The sequence below is a fragment of the Pleurodeles waltl genome, chromosome 11 (genome assembly GCF_031143425.1).
Source record: "Pleurodeles waltl isolate 20211129_DDA chromosome 11, aPleWal1.hap1.20221129, whole genome shotgun sequence".
Lineage (NCBI taxonomy): Eukaryota > Metazoa > Chordata > Amphibia > Caudata > Salamandridae > Pleurodeles > Pleurodeles waltl.
In genome coordinates this window covers 1,003,170,612-1,003,197,474 of record NC_090450.1, presented here as the reverse complement: position 1 = coordinate 1,003,197,474, position 26,863 = coordinate 1,003,170,612, and the positions used below count along the sequence as shown (strand labels likewise).

Genomic DNA, 26,863 nt, shown 5'->3' with positions numbered 1-26,863 from the left:
TAAAACCCCAGGTGTACAAACCAGCTTAAATAATCTCTTTAGAGTATCCAACCCTGTGTGCACAGGTTTACAGTAATGTTTATCATTGTTTGGAGATCATCTAACATGATCTCAAAATATATAATCCTGAAGTAATACAGAGACAAAATGATTGGTTTATATCCTAAGTCTATAACACGACATTATAAAAAACAGATTCACCTACACAGAAACCATCCTGGGGTATCTCAATGAACAGAGTAACAAGCATTATCACTAAAAGGGAATGAAAGCATTGCAGAGAACACAGACCTAGAGCTCAGCATTGCCGAGAACACAGACTCAGAGCTCAGCATTGCCGAGAACTCAGACTCAGAGCTCAGCATTGCCGAGAACTCAGACTCAGAGCTCAGCATTGCCGAGAACTCAGACTCAGAGCTCAGCATTGCCGAGAACTCAGACTCAGAGCTCAGCATTGCCGAGAACTCAGAGCTCAGCATTGCCGAGAACTCCGAGCTCAGCATTGCCGAGAACTCCGAGCTCAGCATTGCCGAGAACTCCGAGCTCAGCATTGCCGAGAACTCCGAGCTCAGCATTGCCGAGAACTCCGAGCTCAGCATTGCCGAGAACTCCGAGCTCAGCATTGCCGAGAACTCCGAGCTCAGCATTGCCGAGAACTCCGAGCTCAGCATTGCCGAGAACACAGACTTAGAGCTCAGCATTGGCGAGAACACAGACTTAGAGCTCAGCATTGGCGAGAACACAGACTCAGAGCTCAGCATTGCCGAGAACATAGACTTAGAGCTCAACACAGACTTAGAGTTCACCATTGCCGAGAACACAGACTCAGAGCTCAGCATTGCCGAGAACTCAGACTCCGAGCTCAGCATTGCCGAGAACTCCGAGCTCAGCATTGCCGAGAACTCCGAGCTCAGCATTGCCGAGGACTCCGAGCTCAGCATTGCCGAGGACTCCGAGCTCAGCATTGCCGAGGACTCCGAGCTCAGCATTGCCGAGGACTCCGAGCTCAGCATTGCCGAGGACTCCGAGCTCAGCATTGCCGAGGACTCCGAGCTCAGCATTGCCGAGGACTCCGAGCTCAGCATTGCCGAGGACTCCGAGCTCAGCATTGCCGAGGACTCCGAGCTCAGCATTGCCGAGGACTCCGAGCTCAGCATTGCCGAGGACTCCGAGCTCAGCATTGCCGAGGACTCCGAGCTCAGCATTGCCGAGGACTCCGAGCTCAGCATTGCCGAGGACTCCGAGCTCAGCATTGCCGAGAACTCAGACTCAGAGCTCAGCATTGCCGAGAACTCAGACTCAGAGCTCAGCATTGCCGAGAACTCAGACTCAGAGCTCAGCATTGCCGAGAACTCAGACTCAGAGCTCAGCATTGCCGAGAACTCAGACTCAGAGCTCAGCATTGCCGAGAACTCAGACTCAGAGCTCAGCATTGCCGAGAACTCAGACTCAGAGCTCAGCATTGCCGAGAACTCAGACTCAGAGCTCAGCATTGCCGAGAACTCAGACTCAGAGCTCAGCATTGCCGAGAACTCAGACTCAGAGCTCAGCATTGCCGAGAACTCAGACTCAGAGCTCAGCATTGCCGAGAACTCAGACTCAGAGCTCAGCATTGCCGAGAACTCAGACTCAGAGCTCAGCATTGCCGAGAACTCAGACTCAGAGCTCAGCATTGCCGAGAACTCAGACTCAGAGCTCAGCATTGCCGAGAACTCAGACTCAGAGCTCAGCATTGCCGAGAACTCAGACTCAGAGCTCAGCATTGCCGAGAACTCAGACTCAGAGCTCAGCATTGCCGAGAACTCAGACTCAGAGCTCAGCATTGCCGAGAACTCAGACTCAGAGCTCAGCATTGCCGAGAACTCAGACTCAGAGCTCAGCATTGCCGAGAACTCAGACTCAGAGCTCAGCATTGCCGAGAACTCAGACTCAGAGCTCAGCATTGCCGAGAACTCAGACTCAGAGCTCAGCATTGCCGAGAACTCAGACTCAGAGCTCAGCATTGCCGAGAACTCAGACTCAGAGCTCAGCATTGCCGAGAACTCACTCAGAGCTCAGCATTGCCGAGAACTCAGACTCAGAGCTCAGCATTGCCGAGAACTCAGACTCAGAGCTCAGCATTGCCGAGAACTCAGACTTAGAGCTCAGCATTGCCGAGAACACAGACTTAGAGCTCAGCATTGCCGAGAACACAGACTTAGAGCTTAGCATGGCTTGGAATGCATTGCTAGAGCTTAGCACTGCAGAAGGAAGTAGCTTTACAGCTTAGCCCTGCAGGGTAACGTACAGAGCAGAGAGCCCACCAAAGCAGGTAACTTTGCCTGTTCGGTCTCCAGACCACCTATGTCCTTCAAACAGCTGCCTGTGCAGGTTCCTACAAGTTGATGCATTTACCTACAAAGACGTGGGATTAGGATGTGCACGCTTGGGATGTATTGTGCACACACAGATACACATACATGCATATTTATTCACCTCCAAGCACTAGGTGCTTCTGGTAGCACAGAGAAATCAAGGTGTGAAGGAGCGCTTTGACCAGGAAGCTTAAGGCCAGGCTGGTCCAACACAGAGCTCCACAGTGTTACACCAGGTGCCTAGGCAGCTGCTCTGAAGAACTGCTGGTGGTCTGGCGGTACACACCTCAAACTCCAAAACACTGTCTTCGTCTTATTAAACAGTACCAAAGAAATAAACTACCTCAGGCTTTGCGTCACTTGATAAACATAAACCCTGCGCCACCATTTCACAAAATATGCCATCAAAGCCATCAAGAAAACTACTAAATCTAAAGCACCAAAAGAAATAGTAGCACATGAGGGACGACAAACACAGACCAATTCAATATCCAATAACTCCGTTTGCTCAAAAAAATATTATCTCTGGTGCTTTTACTAGGTTAGTATTGACAGTAACGTCATCTCGCATGCTCCCTGGAGTCCAAGGAGGCTACACATGCTCACATTGAGGGAACAAGGTAAAACTACAGTCAACACTAAAAAACAAAAAAATAAAAACAATGAAGAAAACAAATAAATCAGCGCTACATAAAGCTTTACAAACAACGCTGTTGTTTCTGCCTCCAAACCAGGGCACACAGTACAGAGCAGGCAAATGACGGAAAATAACAATGCTCAGCATCTAGACTTTCAGTCTGGAACACGTCACTTGGACACTAAATAAAAAGGCCACGTAAGGGACATGGGTAGAAACCAGCAACTGGGAAACTGGAACAAAAATAGAGCTAAAAACAAATGTGTCTGAGAGAAACATGAAAAGAACAGACAAACCTATTCGAAGTTAAGCAAACCAATGAGGAGGAAAGAGTGAAACATACAAACCAAAGAAAGGGTCATGGAAGCGCATAAATTTATCAAGAAATAAATGCCAAAGACATCATTGGACAAGAAGTGAAGACAGCCAAAGCATGTCTTGAAGAAGTGAAAAGTCGCCTAGTCTTTAAAAGCGCCAAAAAAGCCTCTGAGAAAGAGATCATCAACCAAGCTTGAGTCACTGAAATACAGCTGTGTCTCTCCAAGACCAACCCAAGAATTAGCTGTGCATCTCCGAGACCACCACTAGATACAGTTGTGTGTCTCCAAGACCAGCACAAGATACAGTTGAGTCTCCAAGACCAGCACAAGATACAGTTGAGTCTCCAAGACCAGCACAAGATACAGTTGAGTCTCCAAGACCAGCACAAGATACAGTTGAGTCTCCAAGACCAGCACAAGATACAGTTGAGTCTCCAAGACCAGCACAAGATACAGTTGAGTCTCCAAGACCAGCACAAGATACAGTTGAGTCTCCAAGACCAGCACAAGATACAGTTGAGTCTCCAAGACCAGCACAAGATACAGTTGAGTCTCCAAGACCAGCACAAGATACAGTTGAGTCTCCAAGACCAGCACAAGATACAGTTGAGTCTCCAAGACCAGCACAAGATACAGTTGAGTCTCCAAGACCAGCACAAGATACAGTTGAGTCTCCAAGACCAGCACAAGATACAGTTGAGTCTCCAAGACCAGCACAAGATACAGTTGAGTCTCCAAGACCAGCACAAGATACAGTTGAGTCTCCAAGACCAGCACAAGATACAGTTGAGTCTCCAAGACCAGCACAAGATACAGTTGAGTCTCCAAGACCAGCACAAGATACAGTTGAGTCTCCAAGACCAGCACAAGATACAGTTGTGTGTCCCCAAGACCAGCACAAGATACAGTTGTGTGTCCCCAAGACCGGCATCACATACAGTTCCAACACTAGATGTTATGTTACTATGAGTTGTATAGCGCACATACATCCAAACTGTTTCTTGACTCAGAGGTAACTAGCCCGGCACGGCAAAGATTACTATTAATAGGCTTGCTTGAAGAGCCAGGACTTCAACATCTGTCTGAATTTCCCATAACTAGGCGCAGTCCTGAGTTTCCAAGGGCCAGGAGTCCCAAGTGTGAGGGGCCAAGACTGAGGATCTGGCTCCCCCGTCCTCTTCCTATTGAACTGAGGTATAACTAGGTAGTGTGGAAGGGTCAATATAAGATTTCTAATGGGAGTGTACTTCTGCAGCAAGATATAATAAAAGATGGACTTTTCAAGTGAAGTGATTTGAATACGGTGCCTTTCGTCACTTGAGAAATGTGGGAATGTCTGGGGAGTTGGTAGATCAGACGAGCAGCTTGGTTTTGAACCAACTGGACCCAATGGGTAAGATAGCTGGAGAGACCCAAATAAAGAGAACTGGAAAAGTCAGTTCTTGACATAACCAAGGGAATTATGACTTGGATTAAGGCATCAACAGTGAGAAATGTCTTTATAGTCTTGAGTCTGCAAAGTTGGAAGCAGGAATATATCACAGAGACAAGTTGCAGTTTCAGGGAGAGATCCTCGTCAATTATGAATTCAAGACTTTTAACCGACTTCTTTGGGGGGCCGATAGAACGGCTCCAGAGACTGAGCTTGTTTTTAGTAATTTGTCTTATCAGGGTTTAGTTTCAGATGGTTGCTGTTCATCTAATCCTGGATGAACAGCATGTTGTTTTGGATGGGCTTTTTGGAATTCGGGGTCTGTCAATCGTGAAGACAAGTTGCATGTCAACATATTTTTGAGAGAGTGAACTAAGAGGCAGATGTATGGATTGAGAAGGTGTGGGGAGGGCGAAGAACCTTGTGGAACTCCACAACTTCGTTATACTTTAGGGGAATTACAGAGTTGGGGGGGGGGGAGGTTGACTGATGGAGATCTGTTTAAAAAAAAAAGGGACGCTCCAATTGATTGCTGAGTCCTGTAGTCCCGCAGCCATGACACGGTCAACCAAAAGGTTAAGGTACACCATGTCAACACCGTACTAGATTATAAATATATGCAGACTGACTGTAAAATCCTGAATAGTGTATTGTAAGAATGTTTATGTACAATGTTTAATAAACAGATTAAAAAAAAAGAAAAAAGGTAGACCATGTCAGAGTGGTGAGAGATGATGAAGTGAAGGCTTGAATGGTGCCTTTATCGTTCTTCTCCTCCACGTCATCCTTTACTGAAAGGATAACTGCTTCTGCAGAATGAACTGGGTGAACGCCCACTTGGCAAGGATGAAGAAGTCTGAACCCTCACGAAATGAGCAGAGGCTTTGTGCGCCTCACGTATTTTTGTCAAGTAGGAAGTAGAGGGATCGGCTGGTATTATAATTTTTTATTTATTTTTTGTTTTTAATATAGATCGAAGGGGTCCTCGCCAACTTTGTTTGCAAGGAAACTACTATTGCCTCTTTCAAAGGATCTAGGAACTATTCTTAGATTAAAGAACAGATTGAGGAGAGATAGTGGTTGTCCAGGCAGAAGTGTAAATACAGTTTTTAATATATTCAGGGGACAGGTAAGGTTGGGGGAACGTTTATCAGTAGGTCCACTGGGGCCACCTTGCTGATCTTGGGGAATGAAGAGAGAGTGCATGTGTTCTTATCACCAGCTGGCATGGTGTTGTGCAGAGGACTCAAGAGGATACATTTTTAATAGTCTTGGCCTTGTTAATAAAAAATATTTTGAGAGAGTCACAGAGATATTGGAAGGGAGTGATATGTAAGGGAATTCTATCAGGATGTGAAAATTCTGAGAAAATTGCAAATATCTCTTTAAAATTGTTAGAGGAGTCCAGAATTTTATTGGTGAAAAAGGTAGCCTTGGCTTGTCTAATCAGCCGTTTGTACTCTTCGAGATGCCTTACTAAGGTTATCTTAGCATCAGTTTATTACTCCATTCGAGTTATCAGTGATGTTGGCTACTAGCTGCCTGCCTTGATCCTCATTTGCCCAATAATTGAAGTCCCTATTAGCCGTAAATTGGCTTGATCAATGATTGAAGCAGAGAGAGCCTCCGCTAGGAGCTGAGGGAAGTTTTGCATATAATTTGGAGGTTTGCACAGGAGGGCACGTCAAGGAAAAGGTAGGGGAGACGAGTTACATTACGAGATGTTCGACTGATGGAAGACTAAATGAGGTCAATTTAGTAAATTAATAAGTTTCCTAATTACTGCAGCTACGCCACCGCCCATTTTTCCTGCCGCTCTGTTTGTCTGTAAGATATAATAATCAGTCGGACGGGCCGATAACGTATATGGGGACGAATCATCCGTGAACCAGGTTTTTGGTGCTTCGGTGTCCAGACCATGGAATATTTATATCCGGTGTTTGACCAAGGAGCGTGTTTTGAGGTAAATCACCCGGAGTTGGGTGGGATTTGGCTTATGGCCAGTAGTGATGGAGCTATGTGGGCTGAGGACTGACAATGGTTCAATTGTACTACAAGCTGAAGGGGTAGATTTGCAGGTGTTTACCAAAGCCTAAATTGTATAATTTTATGGTGATGGAAGGGGTTATGTTCAAACTTACTGAGTTGAGACAAAAGAGCTCTTCCAAGGAGTAAGCGATGATTTGGGCATAGTGCCTAGCTCCTGGCCCCCCCAGGCGCAGACAGGCTTGCCTTTGGCACATCCTTGGCACGCTAATGGTGCACCTTGGCCGCACTTCACATTAAGTAGGCATGGAACCTGACGTACTCCGTACGCCTTGGTACTAAAATCACCTCCAATTGATTCCCCTGATAATCAATTGAGTCCCACCTATACCTCCAGTATACGAGTCCCAGCTATACCGCCAGTATCCAATGAGGTTCTACAGTTTTACAAAGGAGAGCAAATTCAACAATGCAATTTCATCAATTTCAATTTTTAGAAAGTGCAAAGTGCAGAGCTAAGTTTTAAAAAGATACCACTTAAAAAGGAGTTGCCAGTAAACCCGCATCGCACTTCACATTAAGTGCGAGTGGAGCCTAATCCACTTCGTACGCCTCAGCCTTAAAATCGCCTCAAATTACACTAACAAATCGAGTGAAGACTGTGCTGCCAGTATACAAAGCTGTTTTACAGTGTAACAGCTGTGGGCCTCCGGGACCGGCGCCGGATACAGCTGTGTGTGTGGGGCCGGCGCCGGATACAGCTGTGTGTGTGGGGCCGGCGCCAGATACAGCTGTGTGGGGCCGGCGCCAGATACAGCTGTGTGGGGCCGGCGCCAGATACAGCTGTGTGGGGCCGGCGCCAGATACAGCTGTGTGGGGCCGGCGCCAGATACAGCTGTGTGGGGCCGGCGCCAGATACAGCTGTGTGGGGCCGGCCCCAGATACAGCTGTGTGGGGCCGGCCCCAGATACAGCTGTGGGGGGCCGGCCCCAGATACAGCTGTGGGGGGCCGGCCCCAGATACAGCTGTGGGGGGCCAGCCCCAGATACAGCTGTGGGGGGCCAGCCCCAGATACAGCTGTGGGGGGCCAGCCCCAGATACAGCTGTGGGGGGCCAGCCCCAGATACAGCTGTGGGGGGCCAGCCCCAGATACAGCTGTGGGGGGCCAGCCCCAGATACAGCTGTGGGGGGCCAGCCCCAGATACAGCTGTGGGGGGCCAGCCCCAGATACAGCTGTGGGGGGCCAGCCCCAGATACAGCTGTGGGGGGCCAGCCCCAGATACAGCTGTGGGGGGCCAGCCCCAGATACAGCTGTGGGGGGCCAGCCCCAGATACAGCTGTGGGGGGCCAGCCCCAGATACAGCTGTGGGGGGCCAGCCCCAGATACAGCTGTGGGGGGCCAGCCCCAGATACAGCTGTGGGGGGCCAGCCCCAGATACAGCTGTGGGGGGCCAGCGCCCAGATACAGCTGTGGGGGGCCAGCCCCAGATACAGCTGTGCGAGGCCAGCGCCCGATACAGCTGTGCGGGACCAGCGCCCGATACAGCTGTGCGGGACCAGCGCCCGATACAGCTGTGCGGGACCAGCGCCCGATACAGCTGTGCGGGACCAGCGCCCGATACAGCTGTGCGGGACCAGCGCCCGATACAGCTGTGCGGGACCAGCGCCCGATCCAGCTGTGCGGGACCAGCGCCCGATCCAGCTGTGCGGGACCAGCGCCCGATCCAGCTGTGCGGGACCAGCGCCCGATCCAGCTGTGCGGGACCAGCGCCCGATCCAGCTGTGCGGGACCAGCGCCCGATCCAGCTGTGCGGGACCAGCGCCCGATCCAGCTGTGCGGGACCAGCGCCCGATCCAGCTGTGCGGGACCAGCGCCCGATCCAGCTGTGCGGGACCAGCGCCCGATCCAGCTGTGCGCCTCCGAGGCCAGCCCTCGATCCAGCTGTGCGCCTCCGAGGCCAGCCCTCGATCCAGCTGTGCGCCTCCGAGGCCAGCCCTCGATCCAGCTGTGCGCCTCCGAGGCCAGCCCTCGATCCAGCTGTGCGCCTCCGAGGCCAGCCCTCGATCCAGCTGTGCGCCTCCGAGGCCAGCCCTCGATCCAGCTGTGCGCCTCCGAGGCCAGCCCTCGATCCAGCTGTGCGCCTCCGAGGCCAGCCCTCGATCCAGCTGTGCGCCTCCGAGGCCAGCCCTCGATCCAGCTGTGCGCCTCCGAGGCCAGCCCTCGATCCAGCTGTGCGCCTCCGAGGCCAGCCCTCGATCCAGCTGTGCGCCTCCGAGGCCAGCCCTCGATCCAGCTGTGCGCCTCCGAGGCCAGCCCTCGATCCAGCTGTGCGCCTCCGAGGCCAGCCCTCGATCCAGCTGTGCGCCTCCGAGGCCAGCCCTCGATCCAGCTGTGCGGGACCAGCCCTCGATCCAGCTGTGCGGGACCAGCCCTCGATCCAGCTGTGCGGGACCAGCCCTCGATCCAGCTGTGCGGGACCAGCCCTCGATCCAGCTGTGCGGGACCAGCCCTCGATACAGCTGTGCGGGACCAGCCCTCGATACAGCTGTGCGGGACCAGCCCTCGATACAGCTGTGCGGGACCAGCCCTCGATACAGCTGTGCGGGACCAGCCCTCGATACAGCTGTGCGGGACCAGCCCTCGATACAGCTGTGCGGGACCAGCGCTCGATACAGCTGTGCGGGACCAGCGCTCGATACAGCTGTGCGGGACCAGCGCTCGATACAGCTGTGCGGGACCAGCGCTCGATACAGCTGTGCGGGACCAGCGCTCGATCCAGCTGTGCGGGACCGGCGCTCGATACAGCTGTGCGGGACCGGCGCTCGATCCAGCTGTGCGGGACCGGCCCTAGATCCAGCTGTGCGCCTCCGAGGCCGGCCCTAGATCCAGCTGTGCGCCTCCGAGGCCGGCCCTAGATCCAGCTGTGCGCCTCCGAGGCCGGCCCTAGATCCAGCTGTGCGCCTCCGAGGCCGGCCCTAGATCCAGCTGTGCGCCTCCGAGGCCGGCCCTAGATCCAGCTGTGCGCCTCCGAGGCCGGCCCTAGATCCAGCTGTGCGCCTCCGAGGCCGGCCCTAGATCCAGCTGTGCGCCTCAGAGGCCGGCCCTAGATCCAGCTGTGCGTCTCGGGGACCAGCGCTAGATCCAGCTGTGCGTCTCGGGGACCAGCGCTAGATCCAGCTGTGCGTCTCGGGGACCAGCGCTAGATCCAGCTGTGCGTCTCCAAGGCCAGCGCTAGATACAGCTGTGCGTCTCCAAGGCCAGCGCTAGATACAGCTGTGTGGGACCAGCGCTAGATACAGCTGTGCGTCTCCAACCAGCGCTAGATACAGCTGTGCGCCTCCAGGACCAGCGCTAGATACAGCTGTGCGCCTCCAGGACCAGCGCTAGATACAGCTGTGCGCCTCCAGGACCAGCGCTAGATACAGCTGTGTGTGAGACCAGCGCTAGATACAGCTGTGTGTGAGACCAGCGCTAGATACAGCTGTGTGTGAGACCAGCGCTAGATACAGCTGTGCGCCTCCGAGACCAGCGCTAGATACAGCTGTGCGCCTCCGAGACCAGCGCTAGATACAGCTGTGCGCCTCCGAGACCAGCGCTAGATACAGCTGTGCGCCTCCGAGACCAGCGCTAGATACAGCTGTGCGCCTCCGAGACCAGCGCTAGATACAGCTGTGCGCCTCCGAGACCAGCGCTAGATACAGCTGTGCGCCTCCGAGACCAGCACTACAGTTCCATCAGTATATGGAGTTGTGTGTCTCCGAGACCAGCACTAGATACAGCTGTGTGTCTCCGAGACCAGCGCTAGATACAGCTGTGTGTCTCCGAGACCAGCGCTAGATACAGCTGTGTGTCTCCGAGACCAGCGCTAGATACAGCTGTGTGGGACCAGCGCTAGATACAGCTGTGTGGGACCAGCGCTAGATACAGCTGTGTGGGACCAGCGCTAGATACAGCTGTGTGGGACCAGCGCTAGATACAGCTGTGTGGGACCAGCGCTAGATACAGCTGTGTGGGACCAGCGCTAGATACAGCTGTGTGGGACCAGCGCTAGATACAGCTGTGTGGGACCAGCGCTAGATACAGCTGTGTGGGACCAGCGCTAGATACAGCTGTGCGCCTCCGGGACCAGCGCTAGATACAGCTGTGCGCCTCAGAGACCAGCGCTAGATACAGCTGTGCGCCTCAGAGACCAGCGCTAGATACAGCTGTGCGCCTCAGAGACCAGCGCTAGATACAGCTGTGCGCCTCAGAGACCAGCGCTAGATACAGCTGTGCGCCTCCGAGACCAGCGCTAGATACAGCTGTGCGCCTCCGAGACCAGCGCTAGATACAGCTGTGCGCCTCCGAGACCAGCGCTAGATACAGCTGTGCGCCTCCGAGACCAGCGCTAGATACAGCTGTGCGCCTCCGAGACCAGCGCTAGATACAGCTGTGCGCCTCCGAGACCAGCGCTAGATACAGCTGTGCGCCTCCGAGACCAGCGCTAGATACAGCTGTGCGCCTCCGAGACCAGCACTACAGTTCCATCAGTATATGGAGTTGTGTGTCTCCGAGACCAGCAGTACACTGACATGGCACTTTGGGGCAGATGATACACAAGAGTGGTGACAAGATCGCCCGTCCATGTACCCAACCCAATATGGACACCCCACCCCCCCAAGCACATTACCAACAAATTACACGCAAAGAAGAGAATGCAAAGGGGCCCATTGTGTTGATACACATCATCTTCCCTGGCAACCTCTCCTCCCCCAAAGTTAAGCCGTGCATGGTATCGTCGATGACGTAGCATCTCCCATTCACAACCAGAACACACAACAGACCGAATGTCGAACCTGATTGTGCTGAGGAAAACGTCAGTGCTGAAGATAAATAACTTTGCATATCTCAATTGCTGGCATGAAAATACAGTTCTGGTGTCTTTATTTTTTATATGCACATGAAATGGGGGACAGAAAAAAAAAAAAAAGAGAGATTTTATTTTTCTAATATCCTAAATCCACCCCCGCTCCCGCCCCCGCTTCTCAACCTCCACCTGTCACACTTGTTTACACCAGGCTGGACACTCCTTGCCCATCACAGCAGACCATACCCATCACAGCAGACCATACCCATCACAGCAGACCATCCCAATCCCATCACAGCAGATCAGCCCAGCACAGCAGACCATCCCAATCCCATCACAGCAGACCATCCCAATCCCATCACAGCAGACCATCCCAGCACAGCAGACCATACCCATCACAGCAGACCATCCCAATCCCATCACAGCAGACCATCCCAGCACAGCAGACAATCCCAATCCCATCACAGCAGACCATCCCAATCCCATCACAGCAGACCATCCCAGCACAGCAGACCATCACAGCACAGCAGACCATCACAGCACAGCAGACCATCACAGCACAGCAGACAATCCCAATCACAGCACAGCAGACCATCCCAATCCCATCACAGCAGACCAGCACAGCAGACAATCCCAATCCCATCACAGCATACCATACCCATCACAGCACAGCTGACCATCCCAATCCCAGCACAGCAGACCTTCCCAGCACAGCAGACCATCCCAGCACAGCAGACCATCCCAGCACAGCAGACCATCCCAGCACAGCAGACCATCCCAGCACAGCAGACCATCCCAATCCCATCACAGCAGACCACAATCCCAATCCCATCACAGCAGACCATCCCAATCCCATCACAGCAGACCATCCCAGCACAGCAGACCATCCCAATCCCATCACAGCACAGCAGACCATCCCAGCACAGCAGACAATCCCAATCCCAGCACAGCAGACATCCCTATCACAGACAGCCGCATCACAGCTACAGAAGCAACAAATGCACTTCACCGAGAAGAATCACACGAACTTTGCGTGTAATGGAAAGACACTAAGGACAGAAAGCCATTATTTCACCTCTTGACTGCATGCACGGTGTCTGCATTGTCATCATACATAGCAGTGACCGGCCTTAGAAAGCAAAGACCGCTCCATGCACTTTCTAACAACTTGCAAATTTAATTTCAACTTTTATGGGAAATGGTTTCCTTTCTTAAGAAACCTGGGAAAGTGTTTTGCTGGTATCTCTGAACCTATCTTTTAATTATGTCTTAATGGAAGACAGCAGCCCTGGTTCTGCACTTGACAGCCACAGAAACGGTTGTGCACCAGCCTTGGTTATTGGCATAGTAATGAAATCACTGTCGGGCAATGTTTAACTGTTCTCTCTCTCTAATGCACAGCTACTGGGTGTCCCAACGGCCTGGATAAGCAGAATATCTTCATTTCAGCAGAATGGTCCATGCAGTTCATGCCACTTGCTGGGAGCCAAGGGCCTGGCACCCCACAGCACTCACAGAGGCTGTCCACTCACATGAATCCATCATTATCATCATGTTTGGATTCAGAGAGGCGAGGAGGCCTGAACAGCCTCACACTCCACATCAGAGACTTCTCCTCTCTTCCTGAATTCCACAAGAAGCTGAAGCCCTGGCTTTTCATTTAACCAGTCTACCACAGGCAGGGCCAGGCACCACACCTGCCCAGCACCAGGATAACCTTGCGGGTACAAGTACACATAGTGCTGTCCTTCACGAAGCTCCAATGCATCATGCTCTCCAGTTCTGCTCACTAGCTTGCTCTAGTGTTCCAAAGTGATTTAAGGTGACTTTGCAGTGCTTTACAAAACCCTGCACATAGCGCTTCTGAACAATATATTGTACGGGAGAGGCACACAGACCGCGCTGAGTGAGGGGACTGCAAAGGCAGGAAGGAATGGAATTGGTAATTATGTGAACAGGAAGGAGGTGTGGACATGAGGGCGGTGAATGGGAGGGGCCCACCTAAATGGGAGCTGCACGCATGAATGGAAAAGGTACAGATGGGCTTTTGAATGGGAGAGACAGAGGAGCGCATGTGGATGGGAGAGGTACATATGAATGGGAGGCGCGCCTGAATGGGAGCAACATGCAGGAGGGACCCTCAGGAGACGGACGCTCAGTGGCCACAGTATAAAGAGTGTCCCGGAGGTGCAAAGACCATGTGCGCCTGCTTTGCACAGCCCCGGGGCACTTTCGTATCATAGAAAGGGCCACAGACGCTTGTGCGGCCCTTTCTGTAATAGAGATAGCTCTGGCGCACATATAGCGCCATCACCAGAGGGCGCTCCCTCTTTTACATGGGGGCGTGGCCACATGGAAATGAAGGAATCCCTTTCCCTCTACACCTGCACCGTATTATAGACATGGGCCCAGAGGCAAAGAAGCTGTCAGGAGGCGCACTGTCAGTGCACCTCCTGGTGGGAGCCATCTGGAGGAGGAACCAGACATCCCCTTGCAGGCGCGTGAAGTCACTCTCAGCACCCGCCTGTACGCAGATCTCTAATCCCCTTTAAAAGTGCAGGCAGGTTGTCGATTGCACAGTGAACCCTGGAGCGGCTGCTTCTTTCACTTGAATGCGCTGCTGCAGGACAACCAATTCAATGTCATAGTGCGCAGGCGCCCGGCACACCTCTTTTAAGGTACTCCATGGCGCAGAGTAGGTGCACCCTATGTGTAATAGGGCCCCAGTAATTCTAAATGGGGGACAGGAGACCCCATGTCTGGGAATAAAGGACAGCAAAGCGGAGCAGGAGAACGGACAGATAAAGAGGTTGGTGGACGGGCCGCGGACTCTGATGGTAGATGTGGGCACCCAGAAGCGAGCAGCAGGTGTTCAGATCTCAGCAGTGAGCCTTATCAGTGCATTTAATTAACACGGGTGCCTGAACTAGAAATAACAAGGTGCCTCGAGCGTGGGCAGCCTCTAGCAGAGGGTCACGTCCCGCCATCCACCCTCATCAGCAGCGTTTCACCCGCCAATTTATAGATTATCACGCGCCCCTCCAATCCCTTTAACTGTATCCAGCCAGTGATTCACTCACTCCCACCAAGGCTAAAGTGAGGAAGAAGGGGTGCCTGTTCCCCAACGAGCGCTCGGAGAGGAAGAAGCTAGAGCCTTCCATTGAAATGTCATTTCCGGCCTTGGAGCGCTGCCATCTGCAAAGCTCCGCTTCCCTTCCTGTGATCTCACTGATCAATCTAATTCATAGTTTGTAGACAAACTGCTCTTGATGTCTGGGAAGAGGCAGCACTGAGCCTGCAGGACTCAAGAGCCCTTTCCTTGAGCACCTTTACAGATGTATGGGAGAGGACGAGCATCACACGTTCAGTCATTACAGGTTTACCACAGACTGCTTTCTTAAACTGAGGCTCAGGCCATGCCCCTTTACAGATGTATGGGAGAGGACGAGGATCACACGTTCAGTCATTACAGGTGTACCACAGACTGCTTTCTTAAACTGAGGTTCAGGCCAGGCCCCTTTAGAAATGTATGGGAGAGGACGAGCATCACACGTTCAGTCATTACAGGTGTACCACAGACTGCTTTCTTAAACTGAGGCTCAGGGCAGGCCCCTTTAGAAATGTATGGGAGAGGACGATCATCACAAGTTCAGTCATTACAGGTTTACCACAGACTGCTTTCTTAAACTGAGGTTCAGGCCTGGCCCCTTTAGAAATGTATGGGAGAGGACGAGGATCACATGTTCAGTCATTACAGGTTTACCGCAGACTGCTTTCTTAAACTGAAGTTCGGGCCATGCCTCTTTAGAAATGTATGGGAGAGGACGAGGATCACACGTTCAGTCATTACAGGTTTACCACAGACTGCTTTCTTAAACTGAAGTTCGGGCCATGCCTCTTTAGAAATGTATGGGAGAGGACGAGCATCACACGTTCAGTCATTACAGGTTTACCACAGACTGCTTTCTTAAACTGAGGCTCAGGCCATGCACCTTTACAGATGTATGGGAGAGGACGAGGATCACACGTTCAGTCATTACAGGTGTACCACAGACTGCTTTCTTAAACTGAGGTTCAGGCCAGGCCCCTTTAGAAATGTATGGGAGAGGACGAGCATCACACGTTCAGTCATTACAGGTGTACCACAGACTGCTTTCTTAAACGGAGGCTCAGGGCAGGCCCCTTTAGAAATGTATGGGAGAGGACGAGCATCACAAGTTCAGTCATTACAGGTTTACCACAGACTGCTTTCTTAAACTGAGGTTCAGGCCTGGCCCCTTTACAGATGTATGGGAGAGGACGAGGATCACACGTTCAGTCATTACAGGTGTACCACAGACTGCTTTCTTAAACTGAGGTTCAGGCCTGGCCCCTTTAGAAATGTATGGGAGAGGACGAGGATCACATGTTCAGTCATTACAGGTTTACCGCAGACTGCTTTCTTAAACTGAAGTTCGGGCCATGCCTCTTTAGAAATGTATGGGAGAGGACGAGGATCACACGTTCAGTCATTACAGGTTTACCACAGACGCAGGGTTAAGCCATTTATTCTAGCTGCAGGCTTTGGGTGCATGTTAACAGGAGGGTGCTGGACCTGAGGGCTGAATACTGTGCTTTCATGACCGGTACAGGCAGGCGAGAGATACCTACTGCAGCACTCTTGTGGAGAGTAGGACGGAGTGTCCTCAGCCATCCGAATGACCGTCCCATCAGAATACACGTACGTAAAGGGGCTTGTGCTCAGTGGGCTTCATCTATTGGTTCGTTAAACTGTCATTCGCATTTTGCTTCTGCACGCCACCGCACGGGCAATCATCAGCCCACTTTACCCACTGGCTCCCCTCACTTCTGGAGCCATTGCACAAAGTCTGTGCTCATCGTTCACATTCACCTTAACATAGCTCTTTTCTCTTCAGTGACAAAGCTGGTCCAAAATGCATTATTTATTTTTATCTTGAAACTTTAAATAACCGCTACATATTTTGCCTCCACTTCAGGTGTCCAATTAGATGGTGCGTTATTTTCCCATCTCCTTTTTAAAGTTACTGTCATAAAATATTTAGGTGACAGTAACTTGCAGCTGCCGGGAGTTTGAGTGATTGCTTAGGTAATAGCAATAATGTGTGTAGGCCAACGCAAAGGGCCGTTAGTTACTAAACAAAATCTAGAGCCTCCCACAGTGGAAAAAAGGATCAGTTTTTGGTGGAAAAATGCGATGCTTCCGTGGTGTATTTTGAGTCGTGTCCTGTCACGAGCGCTAGGTCTACCCACACAAGTGGGGTACCATACCATTTTTATTGGGAGACTTGGGGGAGCACAGAATAGTAGACCTTTTGTTATTAGCATTTAGATTTTGCTCCGTTGGTGCCTTATAATTCTAAGCCAGTGTAGAAGAAAGATGACATTTTCAAAAATACCCTCCAAATCATATACTAGTACAGGTACCCACAAATTCAGATATGTACAAATAACCTCTGTTCCTCAACTCTATATTTTGTGCTCATTTTAGAAATACATAGGTTTCCTTGATGCCCACTTCTCACTCTACATATTTTACTATAAAGATTGGTCTATACTTGACACCCAATGAAAAAACATTGTACAGTGCAGCTGAGCTGTTGGCTCGGAGTACATTTTGGGTACCTGGAGAACCCACAAACCCTACACATCCCCACAACCAGAAGGATCTAGCGGACGTCACGGTATATTGCTTTTGTCAACTGGATATTGTGACAAAAAGTTACATATGAAAATGTCTTCACAAATGCCTGTTTTATCCTACTCATTTTCAATATTTCTTTATTTCAACAATTCTTTTCCTTGGGAAAACTTTGAGGGATCTACAAATATGACCCACTGCTGAATCAGAATTTTGTCTTTTTTTTTTTTTTTTTAATGTATAGCTTTTTTTGATCACCCTTGCGTTTCACACCGTTTTCCACCAAAAACTGGAAGTAGGTTGAAAGCAGAAAAAAAACAGGGCAAATAGGCCATCTCTAAATGCTAAACCTGTGATACAAATTTTAATTTTTTGATTCTGCTTTGCATGTTACTGAAAGCTGGTGGTTTTAGTACAGCAAGCCATTTGTGGGTGCAATTTTTAGGGGAAAAAACAGGCAGTTTATCTGGAGCATTTTTCTCTCAAAATTCAAAGTTTTGTTATATTTTGCCCATTTGCTCGGTCCGCTCCAGGGGAATTCACAAACCCTGGGCATCTTTAGAATCCCCAGGAGGTTGGGGAAAAAGGACGCACATTTGGCATGGATACCTGTGTACAAAAAGCTATGGAGTGAAAGAATACCAAAAGGGTTCCCTGAACAGCAGTAGATGAAGGAGCAGGACAGGGACTGAGCTGAGTACAAAGAAACAACCCATCTCCAATTTGGTTCCACTAAGTAGAACCCCACATTGTAATAGAAAAGGGAAAGGTCAAGAATTTATATAATTTTTCAGTCGTAAAAATTGCATATCAAACAACATTTTCTATAATCAAAATCATTTTTTTATTATTCACTCATACTCATAATTAATGGCATAATCCATGGTATATTTCTCAATCTGTAGGACCTAACTATCATGCACACAAGGGAGCCTTTGTAGTCATTAAGGGCCATATGTAGGAACACATTTTCCCATAGACACAGAATGGGTAAAACCCTTTGCTACATCTGGCCCTAAGATCTTTTCCTTTTCTATTATAATGTGGGATTCTACCTACTGGAACCAAAGTGAAGGTGGGCTGTTCCTTTGTTCTCAAAAGGTTATGGAGGCCAAAGCAAGAACTACCCCAAATAGCCAAAAAAGGACTCAGCACTGTGGAGGGAAAAGGCTTAGCAGCGAAAGGGTTAAAGCAGCAGACACTGATCCTTCCAGACTTTCTAACCGACTCCCTCAAAATCAGTGCCACTCTCCTGCTTTCCACTATGGGGTTACGGCGACGTTATGGTTTTGGTCTGCCCCTGTGGTGCTCGTGCTTTCCAACGTTGTCGGTGTTCCCCCTTTATCGAGATCATTAAGCGTAAAGTTTGCAGCGCTGTAGAGAGAGATTGCGATGACAGTCTTGGTACACCTGAATAATAGAGGAAACAGTTTATTTCATTTTCGATTAGCACATTTACAGCCTTCTGGACACACAGCAAGCGAGCTGTTTTAAAGAAAGCCGTGGCGAGGAAGTAAACCTAGTCAGACAATAAAGATCACATACCTCAGTCTTGTAATTCTTCTAAATAGTGAAATTCAAGAAAACAAGAAAGAACCAGAGGAATATTTACAAGGCCTAGGAGAACCAATCACATGTGACCCAACAGTATCAAGCTTCCCTCAAAGAGCAGATTCCACGGATCACTGTATCCGAAGACAGGCAGTCACACAGGGACTGTAGGTACATTACATTATATTACATAGCCTCTGCTTCAGTGGTTGAAGGTCAGGACCAATGCACAAACGCCCAATGTGACCGCTTGCAGTCATCTTTTATGACTGGATGACCACTGCGCCAAAGGTGGACCAACTGTTCTAGTTTACTACACTGCTAGGGACAGTATTCTGCAAGAAAGGAAAAAAAAAAAAGACTCAAATGACACATAATATTAGAAGCTGTGTAGGTGGTCCAAGGGAAAACAGAAGCAATTCCTCTTCTAAGGATGGGGGTATTGCATTCATTTAATTTTGTAGCATGCCCCCTTATCTCACCACTGCTGTCTTCATGCCCTCATAGGAAGAGGTACAAAGAGGCAAAACCAAGCATTGGCAAAGCCAATATGTTTTGCCTATGCAAGATCTATTGGATTTATCAATTTTTTTGTACAGGTTTCACAGCAGCATTGTGTAACACGGCTTAAATGTTTAAAAATGCTATGATGCGGCCTGTTTTGGCCGTGTCACAGCACTTTTTTTTTCTTTAAGCCATATTGCACATGTGTGAAAGAAACCGTGTCAGGGGATGGGGGGGGAGAAACTACGGGCAGCGAGGGGGGGGGTAAGAAACATGCAGGAGTAAACATCAACAGCGGGAGAAGAGCAGGGGGTGAAGGAGAGAGACTGCAGACAGATGCAGTCCATAAGAATGCATGTATAAAGTAAAAAACAAAGTACCCAAGGAGCGTGGGGGCAGTGGAAGGACACTGGTCGCAGACAGGAAGCTGTGAGAAGTTCATGCTCCACAGCAGGGATAAGCATGAAGCCCCATGAGAAAGTGTGAGGCCAAGGATGAGGCAATAAGATGCTAGAAAACAAGAGAAACGTCAAAGCTAAATCATGGTAAACAATGGGCGGGCTCTAAGCACCTTTGAAGCTTTTTTTGTTGACAGTAGATTTCACTGAGAGCACATGCGCGCTATTCAGGAGAAACCTAAAAACAAAGAAGCATGATGACAAGGCTATTTTTCAAGCAGTGAAAGTGAAGCAAAGCATCTTTGAATTCAACATTTTGAGGGACCATGAAAAATGGAAAGCCTTGATAATGAGCCCACTTTGTAGTATCCAACCTTGGCATAGGATGGTCTAAGAACAGGGGAATAGGCGTTCAATATTTGGAGGCAAAACAGACATAGGCTCTGTGGAAGAGAAAAGGTGTCAAAGACTGAAGGAGCTTCAAAAACTTATCAACTTTCAAAGCATGTATAGAGGAGCCATGAACTCTTTGGAAGATTGTTGGAACCATCAGTGGAGACGATTTCAGGTACCATGATAGCAAGCAGGCTGAAACACTTGTTAGGAAGTCTCCAGTGTGGGTGCAGGGTGCTTTGTGGACAGTTCACCGAACTATGATAGAGATCCAGTATAGTACCATTGGCAGGTGTGGTACTGTCATTGTGTCTGGGGCAGAAAATAAGAATCTGAGGTTGGAAGATTACATGAAGCATGGAGCAGGTGGTGAAATGCACATAATTTACTTTTGAAATTAAGTGGGGGGTCACTGTCAACTACAGAACCCCTGTTACATACTTTTAGTTGGATACAACTGACACCCCAGGCCAGGAGGAAGGTAGGGATGAGAAGTTCACTGCGCCATTATGCATAAAGTCACACTTGAGTGTTCACATGTTTCACCCGCTGCTGGGTTCTAGTCAAACAGCTGACTGCTTGGCAATGATCTCCAGGACCCTTATTCAGTCTGATATAAATGCATGTATCATCGGCATACGTGTGGCAGTGGACACTGATCATCTAACAACTCAAAGCTTTTCAGATGCAAGGTTAGACCGAGATGAGTCTAAATTTGAAACAGTCTTAGAGTTAGCACAGTTATTTAGACTAGGGTTATGATGCCATGTTTCAACTTTTGAAGAACGTCATAAGGAAAATTACCTGAGGATCGGTGACAAGCCATGTGGAGAGGTTGAGGCACCTATGCTACTGCCATCAGCTGGGAGAGGATCTGTTCAAAGAAACTTAGCATTTCTAGATTCTTGGGCAGGGCTGTATAAACTGAAAGCTGCTGTGAGGAGCAGGGGAGAGAGTGGAAACCGTAGATTCTACTTGGTTGTCTCAGACAGTAACTACTGTGTTATTTAAGACGAGCATGCGGTTAGGCAGCCCTAGTTGGACATGATGGTGCCTAGTAATTGTCAACAATTTTTAGGTTTTGTTAAGAAATGTTATCTTTTCGCGTTCCTTCTTATTGGTTTTTTTTGTCACTTTAGAACACACATGTAAGAAATCCATCTTCAAAAAAGAATCAACAGGGTCTATAAATCTCATGTTAAAAAGACTAAAAGACTAAATTGTTCAAACTGAATCCCCAATGCCTATTGAAATTTCAAGAAAGTTTGTAGACTCCTCACTGGATTCCATTACCCAGAGGGCACTAAGGCAAAGATCCCCACAAGCTTTCTGCATTTCCATCCCAAATCACCTTGTGCCTCTGGAAAAACTACTGGAACCCCACCTCTGGAACAAGACCCCCACCATCTAACCACCGAGACCAGGGTTAAGAAGTCTACCCCAACCGACAAACATCAGTACATTCTTCTTTCAGATAACAATTGGCATCTCAATTTACGATCTCGTCGAGATTAGTTAACCATCATGCTCACCTTCGGAACTCTACCCAGATCAAACCTTCAAGAAGACCCTAAATTCCAATGGCTGCCGCATCCCAGCCACCACCATAAAACTCTCTATAATCAGGCACGAAACCCCTGTGACCCTCATGAATTAAAATAATGTAGATACAGCTGACAATATTTTAAATGGTCCTTTCTCTGCAAAACTCGTCGGCAGACCACTGTTCCTTCAGATCGGTGACTTATTAGATGTAAACAAAATACTTTCACATCAACCAACTGGATTTCTGGAAGGGTCAAGAGGTCACTGCCACACTCATGACGAGAAGGTACCACTTATACCCTGCTGACATGGAACATGAGAGGCATGGTTTCAGCCTTTAAAAAGGTACAAAATACATGCATGCCTGCTGAAGAAAGGAGTACAAATAGCTTTTCTCCAGGAAACCCACGCTCCAGCCGTGTGTGTAATGGACTTATTTCCCAGGACGGCGGTTAACAGCCCGAATGCTAAAGTTGTGGACTTGCCCCTAGTTTTTGCTCAAAAGTGCATTGCGATGCAGTGGAAAGTAACAGCAGCCCCTGCAACAGAGAGGTAGAGGAGTGAGGGTGACCACCAGTGAGCACCGCACACTAGGAAAGACTGAGCACCATCCCATTGCAGACCGCTGGGGTGACATACAGTCTACTCACCCCTAGAGCAGACACCACCCACTAGCCAGTAGCAGCACAGCTACACACACGGCAGGGTCCGCTGCTCCTTGGCCCGCATTATTAAACACACCGAGGCATATATGGGCCAACCATCACCAGCCTGACGACTACTGAACTAGGAAAGAACATGGACAGTTCTAGTTTTTTTGTTCTTATTTAATTCAGTTATTTACTCACACACATCTGGGTTAGTTATGCACTTTCTGTAGTTGCACTGTGAACTTGTAATGATGCACTACTGTGGTACACATGATGCTGTAAGAAAGAAACGTTTGTTGAAAAAGCATAATACACAGATTTAAACAAAAAAACTGATTTCAACCATCCTTGGAAAGGGACTGAATTAGCTGGTACCCCTAACTAGGGCACAGCCGGAAGACCACAGTAAACAACTGACATGCTGCACTCCACACAATTGAACAGGCTTCCAGCGTTAGACGCAGTCCACCACTTACCCCTTCTCATGAACATAGAGAAAATGGGCATCAGCGTTCTTGATTAGATCAACTCCTATCGCTCAGACAGATCCGGCATCATCTCACTGCACCTTACGGCTCGATCATGACAACATTCCTTAGATCTCTGTCCGACGCACATCGCCTCCTTATGTCTTGTTAAGCAAAGTTCTTTCTGAACTAGTTGTAAGATAGCTCAATGTAAAGCCCTTTCCTGTTGCATTTCTCAGAGAGTTCACAATGCAAATCCCTTTCCTAGTATATATGTCAAAGAGTTCACAACATAAAACCTGACCTCAGGATACAGAGGCAAAGTAGCCTAGGGGCTGACCCAGGAAACAAACTCAGAAATGAGCAATACGCAAGAACGAAACACAATAAATCAATGTCCAACCGATGTTTTTCTGTAAAACATCAAAACACTTTCATGTACAGACAATTATCTACTCTTTTGAAAACGACAAGTATTTAGAAAATTACAGATGGGATTACAAATTAGGACCCCTATTTTTGGGCCCGATCAGATTAAACAGTTTGCAAATCATGTTCTGTGAGAAATATCACAGGGGGCAACTAACTCTGTAATTGTAGTCTGTTCCTGTTATCTGTGAGGTACAATGTGGCAAGGTATGGATCATTAGACTTTTATTTGAAAAAACACCACTGTTCCTCTGGGGGACTACTGGAAAAAAATTAGACTTTCACAATTAAAAAGTTTAGCCTTCAGACTTTGTCAGGTCTTTCAAAAACAAAATACAAGGGCTACTGCATTTGTCATATTTAATAATCAATAAAGTAAGCCTGATGCCTGTAACATCAAAATATTCAGTCAAGCAGTTTCTATTTAAAGAGACCCATCAAACAGTTTAGGAACACTCAAAGGTTACATTGACATGAACCTTAACCCGCATATAAATGCAGGATGGTTACAATAAACATCACTTTCATATTTTGCAATTCATGCGCTCTCTTCCAAGCTCGATGGAATAATTGTGCTTAGCAATGCCACAAAGAAAACATTTTCAAAAGTGACCCACCTTTGCTACCACTTTTAAAAAGTCCCTTTTTCACTGACTCCGATTCAGAGCACTGCTTGTATTTTAAATAGGTGTTAAGGCGCAAGTAGGCAAGACGCTTGGCTGTGGATCACAGGCATATAAATGCCACAATTGCGTCCCTTACAGGCATGCAAATCATCTCACTTCATGCTACTGATTCAGAAACAGGAACCCTGCCAAATGTGCATCCAGGAGGAGATGAAGGAATCCTAGAATGAAATGGTTTTATCACCACAGGATAAACAAACATTTGCAATGCAATAGGCCTCACATATTTCGAACAAGTTCATTGTCATCTTTTGACAACAACGCCCACGAGCAAAAACTAAAGAAAACATGAGTGGAAACGGAGAAAAGACGACTCACTAAAAGTTAAAGAAAGTTAGCTTTAAAAAAAAAAATACAACTTTGCAATTTTACTTGCCCTGCTGGGCACATCTTTGCCAGTCACGAGGCATCTGTTTATGGGGCACTGGAAGTTAAGATGAACAAAATAGTACCTTGATCATGTCGAGAGCAGTGGACAGGCACTAATTAAGTTGAAATTAATTAGTGTTTGATCCGTTCTCCACACAGAGGAACGGAAATAATGGCAGACATGTCTTGACCAATAACGAGGCTGTAAAGAAGAGTGTCAAGCAAACCAAGAAATGGTCTAAGTGACAGGCGGGCTCCAACCGCTTCACTGAACACAACCGTGTATCGCATACAAGGCGCATGCACTCGCAGCCTCGACCCTAGAAAAACTAGGTGTGCCCAAGGAAAGGAAAGCAGAGAGCAGTGTTCACATGGTGTTTACTGATAAAGCCCTCAGTTTAGGCAGGATTCCCTACAAGTGGAGTCATGTCTGTGAAGTATGTATGAATTCCTTATAAACTTGGTGCTCCTCTGCCATTTTGTATGATTGTAAGGGAAGCAGAAAAGGTCTATATAGCCTGACCACAGAACTAGCAAATGGCATTTCATAACTGCCTGGGATAACAAAAATATGTTTGGTTACATTCTTTAAGAACTGTTGGCGATTTTCAGAGGCAATCTTTGGGGACTTTAGAAAGTTTCCCACCTGCATCCCTTGCACTGTGCGGAAAACGGGTCACTCCAAACCTATGTCCAGGTAACATCCCATCAACTGTCCCACCAAGCGCCTGCCACTCTTACATCATTAATTGCACCCACTTATTCCCCACTCTAATACCTACTCTCTAATATTCTGAGCTCCTTTATTCCAGTTTTTCTCCAGCCCATAATTTCCATTCTCCTTTTATTTCCTATTCTTTTCCACCTAGCCCCGTTATTTCCGGAATCTTGAAATTAATTTCCAGTGCATCTACAATCCCATCAGTCATTCGCATTAAATTAATCCCTGCACCTCTGTAATTTTCAATCCGTTTACATTCCCAGCCTAATCCTTCGTATTCCATTATTAGACCAAGCCTTTCATTTCTTGTGCCTTTTTTGACTGTCCACCCTTTTAATTTCCAGTGCTCATTTATTGCTTCCCCAGTCATTACTATTACATTACCAGCACTCCTTTAATTTCCAGTCTTTTTCTGTGATTAGCTCAGGTTTCGAGATCTACGTATTGTTAGAATACTAGCTGTACTTAGCAACAATAATCCTCTGCACCCCCAGGCTCTCTTTGCTGCCAGACCTATTCCTACTCCATTAGTCTCTGCTCCCCGGTAACTTCAAGTTTGTATTCCTCGTGTATTATTCAGTTACTTGTGGCATCCCCTGGGATTCCCAATCCCCATTTATTACCAGCCACGCTGGTCCTATTCGTGTCATTGTTGATCCCCTTCTAATTCGCATTCCCTCTGTATTCCCGGCCCTGGCATTCCCAAACCGGTAATCCCTGCAATGTGCAGTCAATTTGTGAATCCGATCTGGTGACTTCTCGTGCATCGCTCTTCAGAGGCCCCGTTGCATCCTGCACCCCTGGAAACCTGCATCCTTCTCTCAGTCCAGAACTCTTAGTCCTGTTATTCCTTGAAATCCTTTAATTTAACCCCCCCCCACAAACTTCCCCGCCCCCTTGAAAATCCCACTCTTGCTACAGTCAATTGTTCCCAGAACCCCAATTATTCCCTGCACCCCTCGAACCCCCTGACTGTCCAGGGCCTGCAGAAGTATTATCCTTGCAGCCGGCCTTCCCGTTACTCCCGGTCCCCGTTACTCCCGGTCCCCCAGTCTTCGTTACTCCCGGTCTCCGTTACTCCCGGTCCCCGTTGCTCCCGGTCCCCCAGTCCCCGTTACTCCCGGTCCCCGTTACTCCCGGTCTCCGTTACTCCCGGTCTCCGTTACTCCCGGTCTCCGTTACTCCCGGTCCCCCAGTCCCCGTTACTCCCAGTCCCCGTTACTCCCGGTCCCCGTTGCTCCCGGTCCCCGTTGCTCCCGGTCCCCCAGTCCCCGTTACTCCCGGTCCCCGTTACTCCCGGTCCCCGTTGTTCCCGGTCCCCGTTACTCCCGGTCCCCGTTGTTCCGTACTTCCCGCTATTCCCGGCCTCCTCTTATTCCCAGCTCCCGTTACTCCCAGACTCACGTCATTGCCGCTCTTCCCGTTATTCCCACCTTCCCGTTACTCCCAGTCCCCGTCATCCCCAGGTCCCGCTCTCACCGCCGACAGCTCGGCCAGGCGGTCCCTCATGCCGGAGCCGGTCCCGCGGGCTGCAGAGTGTCCGTCCGCGCCGCCTCCGCCCGGCTCCCGACCCGCAGCCTCTGAGCCCGCCCCGGTGCCACGGCAACCACTGGCGGCCACGGCGCGCACTGCGCATGCGCGGCCCCGCCCAGGACGGCGGGCTGCGGGGCGGGGCCAGAGAGCGCCAGGGACGAGCCCGACGATAGGCGGGGACATGCACAGGAGGGAGGAGCTAGAGGGCAAGGGGCGGGCCTATAGTGAGCGAGGGGCGCGTTAGCCCGAGGAACGAGCCAGAGCGTGGGCGGGAACATGCAGAGGAAGGGAGGAGCCTCAGATAATGGGGCGGGGCTATAGAGAGCGAGGACCGAGGGGCGGGGCTAGAGACAGCAAGGGAAGAAACGGAGCATGGGCGGGG

The 26,863-nt window shown here is 49.3% G+C and overlaps 1 protein-coding gene across 4 annotated transcripts in view; it reads right to left on the bottom strand.

The window, feature by feature from the left end:
* STX2 (syntaxin 2) overlaps positions 1-26,575 on the bottom strand; it is a 240,503-nt gene extending 213,928 nt beyond the window's left edge. Inside the window, exon 1 of one of the 4 annotated variants that reach the window (XM_069215360.1) lies at positions 26,428-26,575. In XM_069215360.1, the coding sequence (XP_069071461.1) occupies positions 26,428-26,457 (30 nt within the window). In that variant the 5' untranslated portion in view covers positions 26,458-26,575. Of the gene's footprint in view, positions 1-26,352 lie in introns of all 4 variants that reach the window. The other 3 variants (XM_069215357.1, XM_069215359.1, XM_069215358.1) reach the window with 3 other exon arrangements.
* Positions 26,576-26,863: the final 288 nt, after the last annotated feature.